Here is an 18,021-nt window from a genome sequence, read left to right on the forward strand (position 1 = left end):
CCTTACTTCTCCTCATCTTTTAAGACATTTTTTCTAGGTTGTCTTCTTTGACCACCAGTATTAAATTATGTCCCCTTCTATGTATTCCCATAACCCCCTGAGCTCTTGCTCTCACTGTGCACTGCATACATTTTTGTATCTGTTCAATGATCTCTCTTCCCCAGTAAAGTATAAGCTCCAAGGTTATGAGCAGGGTTAGTTTCTTCTGTGGGCTGTGAGGGCGAATCTGTTCCAGGCTTTTGGTGGTTTATGGGCAATCTTTGGTGTTCCTCGGACTGTAGAGCCATCACTTTGATCTCTGCCTTCATGTTCACATGGCATTCTCCCTGTGTCCAGATTTTCCTCTTTTATAAGGACACCTGTCATATTGGATTAGGACCCACTCTAGTAACTTAATTTTAACTATTACCTTTTTAAAGATCCTGTTTCCAAATAAGGTCACATTCTGAGTTAGTGGAGGTTAGGACTTCAGTGTATCTTTTTTTGGTCGGGGGTGGGGTGGGGAGAAGCACACAATTCAACACATAATACTGTTCTAGCTCCCGTACCTAACCCAGGGCTTGGTTCCTGGCCTCTAATTCCCACAATGAATACTGAATGAATGAATGCATGCATGCCTGCATCCATGGACGAGCCTTAGGGCATCTGTGAAATGATAAGAAATGTGGTGTGTGTGTATGTGTGCATGCACACACATGTGCGTGTGTCAATGCGTTTTCCTGGGGAGAGGCCCCCTAGCCTTTGGTCCAATTCTCAGTAATGGATGACCGTAGAAAGGCTAAGACCCACTAGCTAATAGGGAAAACATGGCACATTTGCTATGGTATGGGGGTCCTTCATCATATGGCCCCACCTAGCTCTGCAGCCTGGCCTCGTAAACCTCAAACCTCATGTCTCCAGTCACACTGAACTACCTGTGGTGCCCTCCATGGGTCATTCTCTTGTTCACCTCTGAGCCTTTGCATATGCCAGTCTCACCTCTGCCTCATCCAGGATCCACCCTTGTTCATCTGGCAGATTCCTACTCATCTTATCAAAAATCAGCTATGGGGTTAGCCCCTCCAGGAGAGCTTCCCTGACCTCTCTGGGAAGCATATCCGCTTCTGGGCTCCCATGTTCACACCTTCGCTAAAGCACCTAACGCTGACAGATATGTCTGTTTCCTCCACCGTTTCCTCCGAGATCCTGGAGGACAGGGACCAATGCTTACTCACCTCTGAATCCCTACACTTAGGTAGGTGTCAGTCACAGAACATACCTTCAAGAGTGAAGTTTTAAAAAAAGAATCACTGCCCTGGGGAAGATGAATTCCAATGTAAAGAATAACCTTCCCATTCCAATAATAAAATGTGTTGCTTAGTGAGCTAAATAGTGTTCATCCTCTAGACATTGCATGGTCACTCATGATGGATGATGATCTAGAAAGAGGATATGCACAGATGGGAGGTTAGGCTGTATCTGATCTCCAAGTCCTCTGCCATATCTGAGAGTCTCTGATTCCATAAAAACACTACCTTCCTCTTTCCTTTACTTTTGAGTGGAATAGCACTTCTGGACTGGAGGGCATATCACCTTTGAACTGGCTGAGTAGGCCAGGGTTAGAAAAGGTACTTTCCAGAAGTTCACCATCCCAGGCAGACTTACAGTGCCTGGCTTTGCCTTCTCAGCACCTCTGACTTCCCATCTGAAAACTGACTAATACTTGCTAATTGTATGTTCTGAGATCCTTTGATGAAAATGCCATAGTATGTAAGTATCAAGTACTGTTATGAATAATAAAAATGGATGAAGTTTCTGTTGCTTACTCCTTGAGAGACATTATAGAAGATGGATGTTTCTTGCCAAATCACAAGTCATATCTGCATTGTAGAAAGGAGACTGATAAAACACAATAAACCCCTCAGTCCTTTACATTCAAGGTAGCAATGTATTTGCTTTTCCAAGACTCTCCTTAGTCCGTTCTGGCTGCCATAACAAATTACCATGGAATAGGCGGCTTATAAACAACAGAAATTTATTTCTTACACTTCTGGAGGCTGGGAAGTCCAAGATCAAGGCAGCAGCAAATTTGATGACTGGTAAGAGCCCACTTCCTGGTTTACAGATGGTGTCTTCTAGGTGTGTCCTCACATGGTTGAAGGAAATGAGGGATCTCTATGGGGTCTCTTTATAAGGGCACTAATCCCATTCATGAGGGCTTCACCCCCCTTGACCTAATCACATTAAGGGTTAGGATTTCAACATACAAATTTTGATAGGGACACAAACATTCAGTCCAAAGAATTTCCTGATTATAAAAATGCCATAGAATCTTTTGGTGTTATTGTGGGTTGTGCTCAGCAGTCTTCCATCAAAGACAATGAAGTCTCACTGCAGCGGCTGTCTAGTGTTTTGTCTACCTAGAGCAGCACTCCCCTTCTGGAAAGTGCTCCTTTCTCCACTCCCACCATGCGATTGAAGGACCACTGCTATGTTCTTGCAAAACTCTGTTGCCTGGACACAGTGATTGGTAAAGATGCAGGTGCCTGATCCAAGCTAGGCCAACCAAAATCTCTCCTGGGACTTCTAATACATTAGAGCCAGTAGAAATTCCTCTCTGACATCAACTCTGGGATGTGTGAGTACAGATCTGACCAGCTACCATGTATCCAGCTGTGTGAAAGGAATTAGTCTGAGAGTATGAGGCTGACACTCAGAAAGGCAGAGATGGGAGTCAGAAAAAGAAAGGGAGGGGGAATGGAGAGAGAAAGAGAATCTTGTCAGTTATCAGAGGCTTTTGTTCCAGTTGCCCTTGACTTTCCCATGGCTTCGTTACATTAACCAATAAGTGTCCCTTTTTTGCATAAGCAAAATCCAGCTGGGTTTAAGTCTCTGGCAGCCACAAGAATCATGACTAATATACATATGGAACATGCTTTAGCTCCAAAAATGAATGAAGAGCCTTATAGTCTCCAAGTACTTTCAACTCAAGACAGAGTATTTTCTTTTTTTTAAACCACTTTATTAAGGTATGATTGACATACAAAAAGCTGTACATTAAATATCAACATATACAACTTGATGAGTTTGGAGATAAGTACACACCTGTGAAACTATCATTACAACCTTTGCCATAAGCATATCCAACACCTCCAAAATTTCTTCCCACCTCCTTCACTATTATTATTTTGTGATAAGAACACTTAAACATAAGATTTACTCTCTTAGCAAATATTCCAGTATAGAATAGAGTATTGTTAACTACAGGTACCATGCTGTACAATAGACCTCTAGGACTTATCTTTTTTTTTTTTGGAAGTATAGTTGATTTACAGTGTTGTGTTCATTTCTGCTGTACAGCAAAGTGATTCAGTTATATATATATATATATATATATAATATATATATATATATAATATATATATATATATATATTCTTTTTTATATTCCTTTCCATTATGGTTTATCTCAGGATTTTGAATATAGTTCCCTGTTAAGACTTATTCATCTTATAACTGAAACTTAGTACCTTTTGACTAATATTTCCTCCTTTCTCCATTCTCGCAGCCCCTGGCAACCACCCTTCCATTCTCTCCTTCTATGAGTTTGACTATTTTCAATTCCCCATAGACGTGGTATCAGGTGGTATTTGTCCTTCTGTCACTGCCTTAGTTCACTTAGCATAATGTCCTCCAGGTTCATGAGACAGGATATTTGCTACCAAAGGGACTTTTCTCAAGATCGTCCACTCTTCCTCCTGCAGTAATGACGTGGAGAGTAAAAGGAAAGAGAATGGACTGACTTGGACATGAAAGGGACTTTACAGGTCACAAGGTCAGACCTTCATTGTACAGAAGGTGAAATGGAACTCCAGAGAGGGGAAGGGACAATGCTCCCAAAGTCACACAGTAAGTTAGCAACTGGGCCAAAACTAGATTCCATTTTCCTTCTCTCTAGTTTTCCACAGGCCCCCAGTCTGAAATTATATAAATGAAATTGCAGTGCATTTTTCTTAAAACACCAAAGTTTATTTTCTTCATGAAATACACATCAACTCCTACCCCCATTCATTCTATCCTTTCAAGTTTATGAATATGTAAAATGTCAAGAATTTCAAGTTATATATCTGCTGGAAAGTTATGGCCATGACACTTAAGATTTTAGTTCTACAAACTATTTTGATTCAAATCCGTTTCTTGACTTCAGCATGAAGGGCTAATGAAGAATCAAGTCTCTAGTCTTTTCATTTTTCCTCTTGTAAAGCCACTGCTGTATGGAGCCTTAAAAAAAAATGATGTGACCAGCTTTCCTTTTGACAATTGTATCCTTAAGACTTTCACGAACTGATGACATTGTCATTGTTGTGAAATTGTCCTGCAGCCATTGTGAAAATATAGCACATATCTTGGAATTCATGATGAGATTCACATCACTGTCAGGCCCTTAAATATTTCTTCAGAAGGACATGTGTGCAAGTAACAGATCATTGCTGATTATCAACCTCTCAGTTGATCAACCAAGCAATCAATCATTGAGTGCCCATTAGGTATCTAGCACTCTTCTAGTTGTTTGGGTAACAGAAGAAATGTAAAGGCCCTGAGACACTTAAAATATATTACTATAGATATATTTTCCATTTTAAACTTGCAGCAGCTTCCTTATGGCAGTTACTCTTGTTTACTATAGGAAGCTACGCACTACAGTGGAAAGAACACAGGCTTTGGAATTGGCCTGTGTTGGAACTGAATGCCCATTACTAATTGTGCAAACCTGGAGAAGTCACAGCCCACCACCGCCCCTCACTCTCCTCATCTGTAAAGTTATTATAATAAACAATATATCTATTCATAATACTATTAATTAATAAATAATATAAATCTTCTTAATAACTTATAATGTATACCATCAATTCATAATCAATGTTAATGTTATTAATTAATGCTAATATTATTAATCAGCATTGTTAATAATGAATGTTAACATGAATAACTATTACCATTAATGTTAATATTAATTAATGTTGATGCTATTGATATTGATATTAATACTTATTATAATAAAGTTATTATTATTATTATTATAGCAATAATACATACCTTTCAGGGTTGTTCTGGTAATGAAATCATTTACCTGGCATATAGTAGGTGCTCAATAAATGCTAACTAGTATTATGATGGATAACTGACATATGTTTAGGTACAGTTGTTCAAGAAAGTGTGGTAACTCAGGAAAGTTTAGCAGGCATTTTAGGCACCTGTAAAGTATAGGAATTAAGAGCCTGGGCTCCCAAATCTGACAGAACTTGGGTCCAATCCCAGCTGTAGCACTTTAGCTGTGTGACCTTGGACAGATCACTGACCTTCTCAAGCCTCAGTCTTCTCATCCCTCAAATGGGGATAAAAGATTCCACCACATAGGGTTGTTGGCACTATTTAATGAGATAACAACTGGAAAGAATTGATCACAGTGCATTTGCTCACATGTGACGTTGTTAGGACCTGCTCTGTAGAAACACTATGGCCACTTCATAAATTCCTGTTATTTTTAAAAATTTATTTATTTTATTTATTTTTATTTTTGGCTGTGTTGGGTCTTCATTGCTGCGCGCGGGCTTTCTCTAGCTTTGGCAAGCCGGGGCTACTGTTTGTTGTGGTGCGCGGGCTTCTCATTGCAGTGGCTTCTCTTGCTGCAGAGCACGGGCTCTAGGCGCATGGGTTTCAGTAGTTGTGGCTCGCAGGCTCAGTAGTTGTGGCTTGTGAGTTTTAGAGCACAGGCCCAGTAGTTGTGGACCATGGGCTTAGTTGCTCTGCGGCATGTGGGATCTTCCTGGACCAGGGCTCAAATCTGTGTCCCCTGCATTGGCAGGTGGATTCTTAAACACTGCACCACCAGGGAAGCCCAAATTACTCTTATTTAGACATCATTTTTCTCTCCAATATTCACAGGTAGAAACAACTGAGCCACTCTTTATATTCATCTGCTTTTGTCATAGGTGTCTGAAAATAGCATTAAAAAACAGAGATTTAAGGATTACTTTTAAGAAGCACTTAAAGATTTTCAGGATGATGCATCAGATTCCAAGAGGTCTCTATTATTTTTCAGAGCAAGAGATATAGGCATTCAGCAGTAACTTTTCTGGATACTAATGTACTAAGCAGTCTACTGTTTGGGGAACTTTCCAAGAGGAGACACATTGTAAATATATTAAAATGTTTACAATGAAATAAAATTAATCCTCTAGGTACTGTGAGATCGTGTGCAGCTAATATTTTATCATGAAAATACAACTGCTAATATAGTTCTAAAGGAAAGAAAAGACAAGGTTGAAAGATTGCACTATTTCAAACACATTTTGTAAAAAATAAAAATAAGATCAATTTAAAAATTTTTACTGCATTAAAGTTCTTAAAGTTAAGTTTCTTACAATAAATATTTTTTTTTAATTAAAAAAAAAAGATTGCACTGGATGTGGTGTCAAGGAGGAAGCAGAACAAGCTGACATTCGTTGACTGTTGGCTACATTACATGATCTCATTTAAACCTCATGACAACCCCATGAGGTGGATGCTCATGTTAGTCCCATATTACAGAGGGAAAAAACAGGCCCAGAGAGATCAAATAACTTGTCCAAGAGCACACAGTGAATTAGTGATTCAAACATGGGTCTAATAGAGAACAGACGTGTGGTGGCCAAGGGGGAGGTGGGGTGGGGGAGGGATGAAGTGGGAGTTTGGGATTAGCAGATGCAAACTGTGATATACAGAATGTATAAACAATGGATAACACAGGGAACTATATTCCATATCCTGTGATAAACCACATTGGAAAAGAGTAGGAAAAAGAATGTATATATACGTACAACTGAATCATTTTGCTGTACAGCAGAAATCAACACAACATTGTAAATCAACTATACTTCAATAAAATGAATTTTTAAAAAAGCATGGGTCTATTTAATTCCAAACTCCATACTCATTCCAGATCTAGCCCTTGCACTGACGCCAATGACCTGAGTGCTCTTGGACATGTCATTCAGTTTATTTGTGTCTTGTATCAATTAGGTAGTTTTGGGCTTCAAGGAGTAGAGTAACTAACACCAGTTTAAACGACAAATACTTTTCATTTTCTCACATAATAAAAAGTTTGGAAATAGTTCCAGTGAAGAGACCACAGCTCAAGCCCCACCCCCTTCTCTCTGTCTTTGCACGCTGCTACCTTCGGTGGGTAAGCACGGTCTCCCACTCAGCAGTGCACTCAGCCGCTCCAAGCATCACACAATCCATCACCTGACAACTTCCAAAAGCAGCAAGTGGGTGTAGGGAAGAGACTTTCTATTTCTATGCCTCTCTCTTTGATCAGAGAGGAAAACCTTTTCCAAAAACCCCCCAGTGGACTTCCCCTTTGTCTCATGGACCCAAACTAGGCCACATGGCCGCCCATAACATAATAAGAGAAATGGGTTTACCGTGCTTGGCTTGAACCAGTAATGACAGTGGCTGGGGACATCTTCCCTGAGATCAAGGGCTCTTGGCTTGAAAGTTGAACACAATCAGGAAGACGTGGAGCTGGGAAGGCCGATGAGCAGGTACCCAACAGCATCTGACCTGGGCCTCCATTTCCTTAACAGCAGATGAGTAAGTTGCTCTGGGCCAACTCTCAGTGAGATGGAAGAGCAGGCTCTAGCTGCAGTTAAAAGACAAAACAAAATAAAACCACACTTAATCACAAAAATACACTCAATCAGCGTATGCACGGCCAACTCAAGCTTCTTCCCCATCCTTCAAACTACACTGGCTTTTTTAAGTTCTTTCCTCCATCAAAGCTGACCTTGATATTCCTTTTAAACTAAATTTTATGGATGGTGGTCCTAGGGGTGGGAGGGGATATGAAGGGCCTTGTCCTTCCCTGGCCTTTCCCCTCCCCCCTCCCCCATCCGAACATCTGATCTCAATCAATCTGGGTGTGGGAAGTTGTCCTGTTCTCATGCTGCTCATAGAATGTAATAAGACACAGTGGAAATAGTCCACGGCAGTAGCGTAATAGATCCAGAACAGATTTGTTTTCTATTAGATTTCTAAGTGAATTATACTTGACCTCAAGTCCATCTCAGTCAGAAAATTTTTTACCACGTTTTGTATGGTGCTGAAAAAAATCAACAGTTGTCATATTTTCTTTAAAAGCAGCTGTCAGATTAATCTTGTAACAGTTTAGTGACTTAAAACACACCCCCCCATGGTTTAGGGATCTGTGCTATGGCAGGAATTCTCATTTATTATTTTGCATTCATTATTTTACCATGAGCCTCTCACCCCAGGGAAATGTAGACACTGAATACTTGTCAAAATATTTCGTAACATTTCTAAAGTTGCAGTACTATGAAAACTGTATTTAAACTGTAAATCAGATCCTTGATAACACTATGGGGTTTTGTCCATATGTAGAAGATTTATTTTCCTATCTTTATAGGAAATGTGTTTTCTTCCCCCCCCCCACAGCTTTTCCAAAAGACATATGGCAGACTATCTTTCCCTTTCCAATGCAGTTATTCAATGTCATTTCAACCTTTCTCTCTTTTCCTTTTAAATACTTCCTGAGCTGGAAAAAAATTGAGTACCCGACTCCTGTGCATGTAGTACCTTCAGCTGTCTCCTCAAGCAAAAGGAAGTAGAGAGTGAGTAATTATCTTGTGAATCCAATCAGTCCACACTTTTGATAGTCAGTCTAGAACACTTGACTTCACCTTGGTCTCAACAGCCTTGGGAGGAGGAAAGGCAAAAAAGTACCTGAATTATCAGGACCAGTTACCCCCTGTCTGGCCTGACTGTGCCTTCGTTTATTCATTCAGTCACAAGGACTAATTGTGCCCTCCCTATGTTACAGGCTCTGACCATTCACCGAGGAAACAGCAATGAACAAGACAAAGATCTTTGACCTCAAGAAGTTTATACACACGCTCTGTTGGGGGAAATGAACATCCTCCAGTGAAAACACAGAGGATGAGAGCATGAAGGAATTTTAAAGAGCCTCCAGGTTGGTTCAGCCTCCCCGGTGGATTGATGAAATCTTGGACCCAGAGGAGGTATGTAATTTATTGTACCTGAAGATACACAGCTGGTCCGTGGAGCTGGAATTGGAATCCATATCTCTTGAGTAATCATTGCCTAAGTTGCCTACATGGGAGGCTCCTCAATGGAGAAAGAATGCTTGGTGGTCTGTAGAGGTGTCATCAAAGGTATCATCAGGGACTTCCCTGGTGGTGCAGTGGTTAAGAATCTGCCTGCCAATTCAGGCGACATGGGTTCGAGCTCTGGTCCGGGAAGATCCCACATGCCATGGAGCAACTAAGTCCGTGTGCCACAACTACTGAGCCTGTGCTCTAGAGCCTGTGAGCCACAACTACTGAAGTCCATGTGCCACAACTACTGAAGCCCGTGAGCCTAGAGACCGTGCTCTGCAACAAGAGAAGCCACTGCAATGAGAAGCCCACGCACCGCAAGGAAGAGTAGCCCCTGCTGGCCGCAACTAGAGAAAGCCTGCGTGCAGCAACAAAGACCCAGCGCAGCCAAAAATAAATAAATAAATAAATTTATGTTTTAAAAAAAGGTGTCGTCAGATGAGTGCAGGAAGGGGGGAGGGGAATGTTGAAGTGGCTTATTCATCAGGCAGTAGTATTCTCCCCAAACATCTCAGCTTATGCATTAATTTCCTAGGGTTGCCGTAATAAATTACCACAAAGTGGGGCGCTTGAAACGAAGGAAATGGATTCTCTTGCAGTTCCAGAGGCCAGAAGTCTGAAGTCAAAGTGTAAGCAGGGTAGGCCCCTTTTTGGAGGTGCTGAAGGAGAATCAGGTCCACGGCTGTCTCCTAGCTTCTAGTAGTTGCTGCTAACCCTTGGCAGTCCTGGCCACTTCCTAGCCCCTGGTGGTGGCCAGCAGTCCTTGGCTTGTGGCTGCATCACTCCAGTCTCTGCCTCCAGCTTCACACGACCCTCTTCCCTGTGTGTGTCTGTGTCTTCACACAACCTTCTTATAAGGACACCAGACTTCAGATTTAGGGCCCACCCTAATCCAGTATGACCTCATCTTAACTAATTGTATCTGCAAAGACTCTATTTTGAAATAAGGTCAAGTTCTGAGAGGACATGAATGGGGGGGCACTATTTAACCCAGTACACCTTATATTAGGATTTAGTACCAGCAGAATTAGGGCGGGTGTTTGAATGATGTCTAGACTCCCCTTTAACTTTTTCTTCCTAGGGCAAAACAAACAAAAACAAAACTCCAGTTTTGGAAGGAATGTATGCAATAGCAGAATCTGAATGGAATGCTTCTTGTTGTTATTTGTAACTTCTCTTTTCTTGGAAAATACCTAAGTGGGGAACTTGTTGATAGCTTCCTATTAGAAGATCATTTTAATGATTGGCCCCTGATTCTTCCTGGAATCAACTAGTCCATTCTTGAGATGTCTTGGTGTTGCCCCCCTTGCCTTTCTTTTTTCTTTTTTAAATTTTATTTATTTATTTATTGGCTGCATTGGGTCTTCGTTGCTGCGCGCGGGCTTTCTCTAGTTGCAGCGAGCAGGGGCTACTCTTCATTGCGGTGCTCGGGCTTCTCATTGTGGTGGCTTCTCTTGTTGCGAAGCATGGGCTCTAAGCACACAGGCTTCAGTAGTTGTGGCACGCAGGCTCAGCAGTTGTGGCTCGCGGGCTTAGTTGCTCCGCGGCGTGTGGGATCTTCCCGGACCAGGGCTCAAACCCATGTCCCCTGAATTGGCAGGCAGATTCTTAACCACTGTGCCACCAGGGAAGCGCCCCCTTTGCCTTTCTGCCAAGTCACATATTAACATACCAACTAGCTTCCAGCAACATCAGCAGGCGATAATCACAATTTCACGGAAAAGATAGCTGATCTCATCAACTTGGGCAAAGATTCTTGTGAGAAAATACCATGAACGGTCTCTTTACCAATTATTGACACAATTCAAGTAGAATTTATGTCCATCTACTCTCATGGCCACTGTTTCCAATCCTGCAGATCAAAACCAGCTCACGTGGGATTCTCTGACTAGGGAGCAAATTCCAGGGCTTCCCCATCCTGTGGCTCCTCTGAATTCCCTGAGGCCAGTTGAAGGGACCTACTGGGGAGATTGCAGGACCTCATTCACAGCGCAGCTTTCCAGCTGCAGAGTTGAGGAAGATTGCACAACTCTGCTACCAAAAGAGCACAGACATCTTACCACTGATTTCATCTTTGAAATAGAAATCTCAAAAAAGAGACTGCTGCTCCTGGTGAGAAGTACAGCAAAGGCCCTTGTCTTAGGTAAAGTAGGGGTAATGGGAATTCAAAATCAGATCATGGTGAAAGTTTGAGTCCCTTAGATGATCTGGAGAATTTTCTTCTTTCTGCTCAGGATTATCTATTTTGTTTGCTTCATGACAACAAAAACCCTCTCACCATATGCCAGGGAGAAAGCTGAACGACATGAAACCAACTGTTGAAATCCTTAGATTTGCTCAGGTTCTGGTATAGAGGAAAAATTCTATTGCTTCTCAGTATTTTTTTTTTAAACCAAACATGTCCAGTTTGTTCTTCCCAAATATGCCAACCAGATAGATCACGGCACCAAATAAGAAATAAAGTTTCCTAGTAAGTCCTGGGTAAAGAATTGCACTGACAGATATTGCAAATTTATTTCGTCCTTATCACCAGACAAGTCGTTGGATCAGGATTTGTGCAAAAATAAGCCAGAGTCAAAAAGGTCTTCAGAAGATCTGTTTGTTGCTGGTGGTTTGTAATTATTTCTTTCATTGAACGAGGAGAAAATTTTCCCCCACTGTGGCACAAATCTGAATATCCTTTCTCCACTCTGCACTCCTTACCCGGCCGGTCCTCCTCAAACAACGAATAGAACTCCAAAATGAGTCCCAGGCTCCACTCCGATTGGCCTGCAATGTCCTTGAAGTGCAGTCATACATAATGAACATAATGATGGAGATCAGGGGAGGGGGTGTAGCTCATTCTATCCCTTTCCATTGATCTTTAAATAAACAGATATGTTTTTACTACCTTTCTCACTTTGGGCAATTATTTTTCCCTGTCATTTGCTGTATGGGAAAAATGTAGCTTCATTAAGCTTTTTCTTACAAAGCATGAGCTGGCAAATATCAATAGACATTTGTGTGTGTATGTGTGTATTTGTTTGCTTCTCTTTTTCCAGCTCTATTGAAGCTAAATTAACAAATAAAATTGTAATATATTTAAAGTGTACAGTGTGGTGATTTGATATACATAAATTGTGAAAGGAGTCTGACAATCAAGTTAATTAATACATCCATCATCTCGCATAGTGAACTTTTATTTCACTTATTTATTTTTGGGGGGAGCAAGAAAACTTAAGTCCTACTCTCTTAGCAAATTTCAATTATACAATACAGTATTATCAACTAGAGTCACCATGTTATACATTAGATCCTCAGAACTTATTCATCTTATAACTGAAATTTTGTACCCTTTTACCAATCCCTCCCCATTTCCCCACTTCCCTGCTCCTGGCAACCACTATTCTACTATCTGTTTCTATGAGTTCAACTTTTTTATTTTTAAGATTGCACGTATGAGTGATACCATGCAGTATTTGTCTTTCTGGCTTATTTCACTTAGCAGAATGCCCTCCAGTTTCATCCATGTTGTTGCAAATGGCAGATTTCCTTCTTTTTTTAAGGCTGAATAATATTCTGTTGTATATAGATACCACTTTTCTGTATTCATTCATCTGTTGATGGACACTTAAGTCATTTCAATACCTTGGCTATTGTACGTAATACCACAATGAACATGGGAATACAGATATCTCTTCTAGATAATGGTTTTGTTTCCTTCAGATACCTCCATACTGTTTTCCATAGTAGCGATACCAATTTGCGTTCCCACCAACAGTGTACAAGGGTTCCCTTTTCTCCATAACCTCACCAACATTTGTTATCTCTTGTCTCTTTGGTAATAGTCATCCTAACAGATGTGAAGTGATATCTCACTGTGGTTTTGATTTGTATTTCCCTGATAATTAGTGATGTTGAGCACCTTTTCACATACCTGTTAGCCATTTGTATGTCTTCTTTGGGAAAATGTCTATTCAGGTCCTTTGCCCATTTTAAAATTGGGTTATTTGTGGTGGGGGGGAGGGGGGTTGCTACTGAGTTGTACGAGTTACTTGCATATATAACCCCTTACTAGATATGTAGTTTGCAAATATTTTCTCTCATTCTGTGGGTTGCACTTTCATTTTACTGATGGTTTCCTTTTCTGTGAGAAGCTTTTTAGTTTGATGTAGTCCCCCTTATTTATTTTTGCTTTTGGTGTCAAATCCAAAATATCATTGCCAAGAAGCATATCCCCCTAGGTTTTCTTCTAGGAGTTTTACGGTTTCCGGTGTTACGTTCAGTTCAAGTCCTTAATCCATTTTGAGTTGATTTTTGTGTGTGGTTTAAGATAAGGGTCCAATTTCTTTCTTTTGCCTGTGGCTATCCAGTTTTTTCAACACCATTTATTGAAGAGATTATCCTTTCCCCATTGTATATTCTTTTTTTTTTTTTTTTTTTTTTGAGTCTGCCCTACCATCTGTTGTGCTGGGTATTACCACCATCTTGGCCCAATATGACCTTCCCACTTTTCTCTGGGTCTCCCTACTTTCCACCTCCATCCTCTCATTATATCTTACCTACACTTGGAAACAACTCTAGATTCTCCACTTACCTTTATCAACAAGTAATCCAAATATCAACTGCGTATATAACTCCTTAGAAATCTCAGGTCTGACTCAGTAATCTATGACCTTTGAAGTCCAAAGTTTTCCTAATTCTTTTTATTATTTTTTTTCTAATTTCGATGTACTTACACTCTCAGGACCTCCACTGTTCTCAAGTTCATCTTCCCTGCAAAATCTGTCAACCTAGACATAAACTTAAGTGCCACCCTCTAATTATCTCATAGGGAATCTAGTTTTTAAAAAAGCCTCAGCAAGCCTTATGGACTTTATTAAAGACTCTTTAAGATAACCCATCTCCAATGTATATTCTTAACTCCTTTGTCAAAAATTAATTGACCATACACGCATGGGTTTATTTCTGGGCTTTGTATTTTGTTCCATTAATCTATGTGTCTGTTTTTATGCCAATATCATATGGTTTTGATTACTACAGCTTTGTAATATAGTTTGAAATCAGGAAGTATGATGCTGCCAGCTTTCTTCTCTTCTTTTTTCTCAAAATTGCTTTAGATATCCAGGGTCTTTTGTGGTTCCAAATAAATTTTAGGATTGCTTTATCTATTCCTGTGAAAAATGTCACTGGAATTTTGATAAGGATTACATTGAATCTGTGGATTGCTTTGGATAGTATGGGCATTTTAACAATATTAATTTTTCCAATCCAAGAACATGGAATATCTTTCCATTTATTTGTGTGTCTCCTTGGACTTAAATTACACTTTAGATCAGTTGAACCTAACACACATATATACAGAGCATTCCATCCAAGAGCAGCAGAATACACATTCTTATCAACTGTACATGGAGCATTCTCCAAAAGTAGATCATGTTAAGTCATAAAATGTCTTAATACATTTAAGAAGACTGAAAGCATATTAAGCATCTTTCTTTCATCAATGTCTTAAGTTTTCAGTGCACAGATCTTTTACCTCGTAGTGTCCTTTTCTAGCTTTGGTACCAGGGTAATGCTGGCCTTGCAAAATGAATTTGGAAGTGTTCTCTCCTCTTCAATTTTTTTGGAAGAGTTTGAGAAGGATTGGTATTAATTCTTTTCTAAATGTTTGATAGAATTTACCAGTGAAGCCATCTGGTCCTGTACTTTTTTGTTTGGGGGAGGTTTTTTTTTTTTTTTTTTTCTGATTCAATGTCCTCACTAGTAATTGGCCTGTTTAGATTTTCTATTTTTTTATGATTTAGTCTTGGTAGGTTGCATATTTCTAGGAGTCTAACCATTTCTTATAGGTTATCTAATTTGTGGTATATAATTGTTCATAGTAGTTTCCTATGATCCTTAGTACTTCTGTGTTATCAGTTGTACTGTCTCCTCTTTCATTTCTGATTTTATTTATTTGAGTCTTTTTTTCCTTAGTTAGTCTATCTAAAGGTTTGTCAATTTTGTTTCTTTTCAAAAAGCCAGCTCTTAATTTCATTGATCTTTTCTATTATCTTTTTAGGCTCTATTTAATTCCTCTCTAATCTTTTTTATTTCCTTCCTTCTAATAAATTTGGGCTTAGTTTCTTCTTCTTTTTTTAGTTCCTCAAGGTGTAAAGTTAGATTGTTTATTTGAGATCTTTCTTTTTTTCTTAATGTAGGTGTTTTTCACTATAATTGCCTTTTAGAACTGTTTTTGCTGTATCCCATAAGTTTTGGAAAGTTGTGTTTCCATTTTCATTTGTCTCAAGATATTTTTTATTTCCCTTTTGATTTCTTCTCTGACCCATTGGTTATTCAACGGCAAGTTGTTTAATGTCCACATATTTGTGAATCTTCCAGGTTTCTTCTTATAATTGATTTCTAACTTCATACCATTGTAGTCCAAAAAGATGCTTGATATGCTTTCAGTCTTCTTAAATGCATTAAGACATTTTATGACTTAACATGATCTCTTTTGGAGAATGCTCCATGTACAGTTGATAAGAATGTGTATTCTGCTGCTCTTGGATGGAATGCTCTGTATGTGTGTTAGGTTCAACTGGTCTAAAGTGTAGTTTAAGTCCAAGGTCTCCTTATTGGTTTTTCTGTCTGCATACCCTATCCATTGTTGAAAGTGGGTATTGAAGTCCTCTACTATTATCATATTGCTGTCTGTTTCTGCCTTCAGATCTGTTAATATTGCCTTATATATTTATTTAGGTGCTCTAATGCTAGGTGCATAAATAATTACAATTGTTGTACGCTCCTGATAATTTATCAATAGACATTTGGATAAATAAATTATGGTGGATCCTTCAAAGGATGACTTTTTTTGGCTAAAGAGCCAATAAAAAGCAGGAAGTAGACCTGTATGTATCCACATGGAAAAATCTTTTCTAATACAATTTTTTAAAATATTTATATATTTATTTATTTGGCTGTGCCAGATCTTAGTTGTGGTATGCAGGATCTTCATTGCCGCGTGTGGGATCTTCGTTGTGGCATGCAGGATCTTTAGTTGCAGCATGCAGGATCTTTAGTTGTGGCATGCGGGATCTTTAGTTGCAGCATGTGGGATCTAGTTCCCTGACCAGGGATTGAACCCAGACGCTCTGCATTAGGAGTGTGGAGTCTTAACCACTAGACCAGCAGGGAAGTCTCTTTTAATACAATTTTTAAAGGTTACTTCCCATTTACAGTTATTACAAAATATTGGCTATATTCCCTGTGTGGTACAATACGTCCTTGAGCCTATCTTAACACATGTAGAGATCCTTGAGATATAATATTAAGTGAAGAAAAAAGGGGGACACAGAACAATATGCATACTATAATCTCATTTGTGTAAAAAGAAAAAAAAGGAAAGAAAGTCAAAGATATGTATATGTGAACAAATAAAGTCTGTAAGAAAACACAAGAAGCCATTGACAGTGGGTATGACCTCTGGGGAGGCTGAGAGGATAGAGGTGTTCTCATTTTGTATTTCTTTATGTTTGAGGGGTTTTTATTCCTTACAGCTACTAGGTGTTATTTTTGAAATCTTTATAGGCCTTTTGAAGAGTTAAATATATACAAATATTTGCAATAATACGCAAGTGGAAAAAAGGGAAAGAGAGTTGAAGGATCCCAGAAATCTGTATTTTCAAGAAATATCCCAGAGAATTCTGATGCAGATGACCCAAGACATTTTGACACATTTGTTCTATCTCTTTATGTGTGTGGGTGTGTGTGGGTGTAAATTGTGGGACACTTGAAAGTAAATTGCAGACATTTTACCAGCACTTCACTCTTATATACATCAGTATTAATCTTCTAAGAACAAAGATATTCTCCTACATAAGCACAGTGCTATAATCACACCTGAAACATTTAACATTGATGAAATATTAATAACAAACAGTCCAAACTAAGATTTCCTAAATTGTCTCATAATACTTTTTCTTACCTTTTCACTCTGATATCCAGTCGAGAATCATGTATTGCATTTAGTTGTCTCTTTTGTCTCCTATAAAACGGTGTCCACCCCCTTTCATCCCCTACCTTTTGAGTTCCATATTTTGGGAAGAACTACCTGCTCTATAGCCGGAGTTCTTGTTACATTTTTCCCTCTCATTCTACTCTTTTTCTCTTTTTCTAGTGTTTGCAAAAATAAGTCTCCAATTTCTGCCATGATTCTCTATTGAACCCACCAAGATCAGGCTTTTGCTCCCACATTCCATATTCCTATCAAGGTCATCAATGACCTCCATGCTCCCCCATGGCCTCCACATTCCCCACTGACCTCAATGTTTCCAAATCCAATCATCATTTTCAAGCCTTATCTTCCTTGACCCATCAGTGCCATTTGACACAGTGAATTACTCCACTTCCTTGATAGACTTTCTTCCCTTAGCTTCCAAATCAGCATTCCGCCCCCCTCCCCTTGGCTTTTTTTTCCCTACCTCACTGGCCATGCCTTAGTCTCCTTAGCTGGCTCCTCCTCACCTTCTCACCTTTAAACATTGGAGTGCCCCCAGCCTCAGACCTCTGTTTCTACCTTTACTCACTTGTCTGCTTCTACTCTAATCTCATACAGTCTATTCTCAAAACAGTAGCTGGAGTGAGCCTTTAAAACGCTTAAGTTAGACCATGTTCCTCCTCTTTTCTCCTCAAAACCCTCCAGAGGCTGCTATCACAGGGTCCTTCCTCCATAGTTCCAGCTCTCATGGGGCTCCTGTAATGCTGTTTCCTCTCTTTGCCTCTTCAGGCCTAGGGTCACCTGCCCCTACCCCATCCCTGTGGTCTCTGTGACTTTGTCTCCTACTACCCTCCCCCTTGGGTCACTCTATTCCGGCCAGCAAGTCCCCTTGATGTTTCTCAAGTCT

At 39.7% G+C, this 18,021-nt stretch overlaps 1 protein-coding gene across 1 annotated transcript in view; it reads left to right on the forward strand.

The window, feature by feature from the left end:
• The window catches only part of VGLL1 (vestigial like family member 1), a 569,192-nt gene that overhangs the window by 58,786 nt on the left and 492,385 nt on the right, over positions 1–18,021 (forward strand). Inside the window, exon 5 of the mRNA XM_082377969.1 lies at positions 8,860–16,196. Within this exon, the coding sequence (XP_082234095.1) occupies positions 8,860–8,910 (51 nt within the window). The 3' untranslated portion in view covers positions 8,911–16,196. The remainder of the gene's footprint in view (positions 1–8,859; positions 16,197–18,021) is intronic.

This window comes from Balaenoptera borealis (assembly GCF_965194805.1).
Source record: "Balaenoptera borealis genome assembly, chromosome: X".
NCBI classification, from domain to species: Eukaryota; Metazoa; Chordata; class Mammalia; order Artiodactyla; family Balaenopteridae; genus Balaenoptera; species Balaenoptera borealis.